The following is a 6,947-nucleotide window of genomic DNA, read 5'->3' on the forward strand; positions in this document are numbered from 1 at the left end:
TCTTGAATAAGCGATCCCTTTACAAGTTAAAAAATTCTGGCGACCCCCAGGGCCATATTAAAACTATGTCAGTGATTTTAAAAACTACGTATTTAATTAAGTTTCTTTCTTTTGAGACCTAAATATCGATCAAAAAGCCAATTGTACTGTAAAATAAACAGGCACATCCTTCTCACTGAGATTGTAATTTTTTTTTATTGTAGTATAGGACCTACAAACACTTGTCTTTTTCTTTTACCCGCGAACCCCGTGTAAGGCTTTGCGACCCCCGGCAGGTCGCGACCCACAGGTTGAAAAACACTGCCATATCTGGTCTCGAATTTCATCTATCGAGACTGGATATGGAAAGTTTATTCACTCCGCGTTCTCGAGATTAAGGAAGGACTGGCACATAGACGGACGATAGTGAAAATTTATAGATCGACAACTTTTTCAAATCGCAGCTCATTAATAATAGTAATTCATTATCTTTAGGAATACAATGTTTTCGTTTTAAAACAATTTCCCAAAACAAATTAAGAAATATATAGGTCTATTTTCAAATTTTCATGAATATCATTTAATTAAAACATATATTCAGATTTAATATGCAAATACTTTATTTATATACAGTATATAGGCCTATATATATAGACTATATATTGATCAGACTTTTAAAATTTTAGTATTAGCTCTAAATTATCGATATTATTTATTATCTTATCGATGATTCGCAATTAGTATTGTTCTTTCTCTTAGAAAATATTTAAAATTTTCACTAATTTCGATAAATTTTACAAAAATGCATTTAAACTAGCAGATGAGCCCGGCGTTACTCGGGCAAAAAGTAACAATAGAGAAGATTAAGATTATTAGATTATATCCGATCCACTAGGTGGATAATTAAAGAATGCTACTTTTATCTTAGCACGCGATGACTCTTCATTTTTTATTACAAATAATAAATAAGTACATTTACATAAATAAAGTGTAACATGTATAAGTTGAAAATAAACATTGAAATCTCTAACATATCAATAATGAATAATTCCATATTATTTATAAACAATTAAAAATTGCGCTAAGAAACTAGCTGCTATAAATTTAAAATGACTATAACGAAAGGTGAAACTGAGTTAGAAAAAAAGCAGTTGATTTTGCCTGGTAATATTTAAATATAAATTATTTGATTGACATTCTAAATCAGTTTAATAATTTGTTTTTTTTTTAATTTTGTAGTATTCGAAGAATATCAAAAGGCTCGCTTAAAGTTTGCTCAATCAATATCTGATCTTGCAGCAAACCCAAATGATTATGCTGCTCTAAAAGCTGCAGGTAGAATAAGTAGTACAGTGTTAAGATTAACTTTCTATTAATATATTAATTTTAATTAATCTACATTAGGAGCAATTCCCTTGCTTTGTACATTATTCATGGATATAATGCCTACCATACAACGAACAGCAATTGTGGCAATGGGAAGATTAGCATCCTATAATATAGATATTGCTGAAGAAATTATTAGAAGAAATATTTTGCCTTTGTTAGTTGAGAAACTTAAGAAAGAAAGCGTAAATATATATTTACCATACAGACATTTTTAAAATATTTAAGCTCATTTATAATTTATTTATAACGTAAATCATATTTTCTATAGAATCGTATCACTGAAATCCCGAATTCGGAACAACTATATAAACGTGCTGCTTCTTATCTTCTTCGATCAATATCAAAACATGATGTTAATCTAGCTAAAATAATAGTTAAAACGAATGCTTTAGAAGCTCTTCAAATCTGTATTAAGGATCCTGATCCATTTGTGAAGGAATCCGCCATTCTGACTCTAGCCAATATTGCTAAGCATTCTGAAGGTATGTCCTAATTAAAATACAGTAGAAATTCGTTAATCCGGCATCCTCTGAAAAGTAGCCTGTGATCTGAACTTGTACGATAATAATCCGACATGCTAGTATTACACAAATCGGAATTTGTTTGGACAAATGATGAACACGATTGGACGCAATTTCCACAATTCTGCAATGTGCAATAATCCGCGGTTTTTCAGGTTTATAAAATTAATCTAATCTTAATATAATGAGGTAATTCACTGTATTTTTATCAGACTGATTAAAGAGCATGCTTAAAGAAATCGGAATGATATAGTGTGCACTGGTATAAAATGTATAGCAATCTCCGCATTGTTAAGATCCCATATAACTTATCGAATTTTACTAAAACAAAAACGTCTCGTAATCCGGCATAACTGTGGTTCCATAGGTCTCGAATTAACAAATTTCTACTGCATTATACAAATTATCGTTAATATTCAGTGGCGTGTTATCGTATAGATAAAAAGGGCAATTGTCTGGTGCCCAAACCAATCTTATATAAAAAAAGACTATTTCCTTTAAAAAATTTCCTCGAACAAAAATGTCTGAGGTCAACACTGGAGCCCTATGAAGCTATAACGCTCCACTGTTAATAAGTTTTCAAAAATAAACTATTAAAATATTACATTTTTTATAGAATTGGCTATTGAAATAGCTTCTGAAAAATATGAATTAATACCAATGATAATACAGTCGATCCATGATTATGATTTGCCAGTTCTAAGAGCAGTAGCTTCAGTTATTTTTGAAATCAGCAAACATTCATTTCAGTTAGTTTTGATATTAGAAAGAAATGAAATTATTCCTGCTCTTGAAAAATTAATGGAACAAGACGATCCAAAATTAATGGTTCGTTTGCTTTCTCCATTAATTTTCTCATTCCAAAACTAATATTTTATTTTTTTATTTTTAGAATATTCTATTGCCTATTTTAACTCAATTAAGTCGCTATGAAGATAATTTCGCGTTGAAATTAGCTACAGAAACACATTCCATTGAAACTGCAATTAAAGAATTAAGTAAAGAAGATATAAACTGTCGTAAGAATTGCTGTGTCTATTTGTTAGAATGTGTCAAACATTCAGAAGAAGTAAAATACAATTTAAAAATTATTTTTTTATTTTAAAATTTAACATTTCTGTATTAAACATGTATAATTTCTATATAAGTTGGCTCAGAAAGTGATCGATGAAGGAGGCATATCCAAAATAATAGAATATATAAAGAAACATGAACAAGAATATAGAATTCCAGGTGTAATGTTTCTGTGCAATTTAGCAATAAAAAATGAAGATATGGCTGGCCTAATCATCATGGAGAAGGTATTTTAGACAAATGTTAATTTATATTAAACTTCTCATAATGACTTACGTATGTATGTATACGTATATAGGCTGTAGAAGTATTATGCATGATATTAGAGTCAGATCCACTCGAAGAATTGAAAGAAATTGTTGTCAAAACGCTTGGTTATCTTGGTAGTTATAATGCAAAATTTACTAGAGAAATAACAAAAACGGATGCAATTTTCTTGGTTGCCTCTCTTGCTGCAAATCCAGTCTTATATCCTGAAATAAAATCAACAGTAAGAAATTAATTTCTAATATACATGAAAAATTTTCAGATTATTTTCAAAATTTTTACTTTTTTTAGTGTAATAAATCATTGAAAAGAATGCTGAAGTATTGTTTGCATCTTCAAACTTTAGAGAAAATTATGGATATCGTACAAGATGATATATTAGAATTAGTGTTATTACAGTTTGCTAAGGTCTATTTCTATATTTTTCATTTAGTTATAAGTATTATTATTACCGTTTCTAGAGGAAAGTCCAACTTATTATAAAAAGTATAACAGTATACAATTTTCTCACTCTGCTGCCATTCAGTGGGAGTAGGTAGAAATGGAATACGATACTCAGTCTCAAATTAATTTTGGAAAATTACGAGAATCCGGTCGGATCGAAACCGAATTTCTCACAATTTATAATTAAATAACTTTAAATTATATTATAAAAGAAAAAATTGTATCGTTAATTTTTAAGATCATAATACAGTAGAGTCTCGAAAACTCGGCCTAATGTGGACCGAAGGGTGGCCGAGTTTGTGAAAATGCCGGGTTATCGGGAATGGGGTTAAAAAAAATAAGTATGAGGTTTCCTCAGAAAATACTGTACTGTACTTGTATGTATTATTTACTTGAGAATATAACAGAAAATAAACTGCCCAAATATCATTAAACAAAGGAAAAGTACGTCCTTTATGAAGGCATAGAGCCTTTACTACATGAAAATGAAAATTAATGAATACACTGTGTACAGTAATTTACCTGATAAGACAGACCTCAGAGAAATACTTTATGAGGCACAAAGCTGTCTATAATGAAAATTAATTAACTAAGGATTTTTTTGCCCTGCCAGGGTGTGGCCGAGTTATACGGACTGCCGGGTTATCGAGTGCCGAGTTTTCGAGACTCTACTGTATTCATATTTACAACTAACTTGAGTGAAAACATTTTTCAGTATCAAAATATTTAATTTTTCATAACCTTAAAATATGCTGTGATAATTAGATATTGACGAATATTATCTGCGAATACTCAAATACTAGAAGGTATACGAGATTCGTGATCTCAAATATTACGTTGATAAAAAAAATGAATTCGAATACTACGAGTACCTCCAATATAGCGCCATACATACAATCTGATTGAAGGATCAAGAAATACCCAAAAAGAGCTCATTCAAAAAATTTTAGATATTTGAATAATTAATAAGTACCTTTTATTAACACACGCACGATCGTATTGCGGATGGTCCGATAAACCACATTTGCCAATCATAAGTGATTTGGTAAATTGATAAATTTGGTATTGTACCCGCAATTGCGTACAGACAGCGCCTTTGATTTAATTTCTAGAAAGAAGCAAACTTAACGTTTTCGAATTCTTGCTTTCGTAAAAATAAAAATCTGCAGTAGCTCAGAATGAGAATAAGTATTTATTAATCTATTGTAGTTGAGAGAAGAGTACTTGAAAGAGTTTCCTGAAAGGTTTGAACTACTGTATAATATTTCTAACAAGTAAAACTATTAAAAATATCATTTGTGTATATAATACTAAATAATTTATAAATGAAAATTTAATTTCATTAATTCCGTAGTTTATAATTTAAAATATTCAAAACAATATTTTTGAATACATTTCATTCTTATTAGATACTAAGAACAGATGGTAAATTGCGAAGACGATTTATCATTTCTGGCACTTTTAAAAAAGTAGAAGAAATGAAATTTCCATCCGGTTCGAATGCTCGAAATGCTATTAAATCGATCAACTTATGCTTCCCACCGGATGTGATCAGGTTTATAAAGTTGAATAATTTACATTTTTTTGTGGTTTATCAAATATTGCATTAATTGATATTTAACAGATATTATACAACTGACTATTTGGATGAATTGTTATTGAAAGTAGAGAATTTCGAACCATTAACCCCACCGCCATCAGAGCAATCACTTGAAATTTCTCTCTCGCAAAAAGAAAATATGTCAATTAATGAACATGAGTCAATTAATGAACATGAGTCAATTAATGAATATGAGTAACTACGAATTTAAAAAAATAAATAAATACAAAACAAACTTTTTAAAGTTTATTTTGAAAAATCGTAAAATTCAAATACATTTATAAATTCAAAATGTTTTAAAATGCTGTATAATAATGATCTATATTTCAAAATTCTCAGAAATAAAAAATTATTTTAAATTTAAGGACTAAATTTTGAAAAATGAAATTATGTTAACATGTTTTCATATAAATCTCAAATAATAAAAAATCCCGTAACGAGTTGCATAACTTTCCTAGCTGTTATGAGTTTTTATTTAAAAAAATTAACTTTTACATTATTAAGCAAAATAAATAAAATTGTATGTGACGCCATCTGTTATCAGATTTAAAAAAAAAAAATTTTATATTTTTAATTACTATAAAATGACAAAAAGCTTAAATTTGAGCGTAGGGGAATGGGTTTTATGAAAAACTATAAATGTTAGTAACGAATAAAATCATTAAGTCTTATACTCTCGACCCTTATGACACACGACCCTTCTCTATCTCCCCACTCCCAAGACCTTTAGCCACCAAAATTTAATACCATCAATGCCCCTCATATACAAGCTACCATGCCAAATTTCGTTTCTTAATGTTTACCCCACTATGAGATATTAAGCGAAATAGACGTCAACACACACACACATGTATCCATGGAATTTTTTGTCGTTTTTTTTTTTACTTTTTTGGATTCAGATCTCAAAACGCAGAGATTTGGAAAAAAACTTGGAGGGTCAAATTTGACACGATTTCATTACTTTCCCTTGTTATGTAGGCCTATATGTTAGGTTCAAATGTAATTGTATTTATTACTTTAAATGCCATTAAAGTTAATCCAGACACATGTTGCCTTACTAATCGAATTCATGCATCCATACAACCCAACAGTTTCAAACCACAAACGATTCTGGTCCTTCTATCGGTGAATATTGAGGGAAGCATTCTGTTAAGCCGTTAGTTTTTGTCATGAAGTCTATACTAACAAAATCAACATCGAGAAAATTGGAGCTTTCGTGATTTTTAAGAAAGTCGTGAATCCGATATGACGAAAAAAGCTATGAATTATGAATATCTCTTAATTTGGATTTAAGTTCTGCATGCAGTGTCTATAGCGTCTATCGGCGAACAATTCAGAAACAAGAGTAATTTTGTGATTTGAAAGATGTCGAAAAGAATTCCTAAAAAAACATTATTCCAGCCTATTAAGTGGTCCAACAAAGATGAAATTGTACAACAATGATTGCAAACCGTTCCATCGTAATGCGTGTTTACTGTTCATTTCTTTTGTGATACATACGTACCTATTCTAAAAGAAAAGAAAAAAAAAGTGATCCCCATTATGAATACCCCTATCGAATACATAAAACTCTCATAACTTCAAACTGGCGGTTTTTGAATCTTTTAAATTCAAGATTTAGATATTTTACTATATACATTAATTTTTCTAAATTCATTTTTATTAAATTATTA

The 6,947-nt window shown here is 29.5% G+C and overlaps 1 protein-coding gene across 1 annotated transcript; it reads left to right on the forward strand.

The window, feature by feature from the left end:
• Positions 1-1,014: 1,014 nt before the first annotated feature.
• On the forward strand, positions 1,015-5,577 carry LOC111637732 (sperm-associated antigen 6-like). Its single transcript, XM_023383296.1, has 11 exons — positions 1,015-1,143; positions 1,219-1,314; positions 1,384-1,550; positions 1,637-1,850; positions 2,506-2,717; positions 2,782-2,958; positions 3,038-3,190; positions 3,262-3,453; positions 3,522-3,638; positions 5,084-5,229; positions 5,299-5,577. Exons 1-11 carry the CDS (start codon positions 1,089-1,091, stop codon positions 5,471-5,473), a joined length of 1,704 nt encoding a protein of 567 aa, XP_023239064.1. The 5' UTR covers positions 1,015-1,088; the 3' UTR covers positions 5,474-5,577.
• Positions 5,578-6,947: the final 1,370 nt, after the last annotated feature.

This window comes from Centruroides sculpturatus, unplaced genomic scaffold (genome assembly GCF_000671375.1).
Source record: "Centruroides sculpturatus isolate CEXI.00-Female unplaced genomic scaffold, Cexi_2.0 scaffold1223, whole genome shotgun sequence".
Lineage (NCBI taxonomy): Eukaryota > Metazoa > Arthropoda > Arachnida > Scorpiones > Buthidae > Centruroides > Centruroides sculpturatus.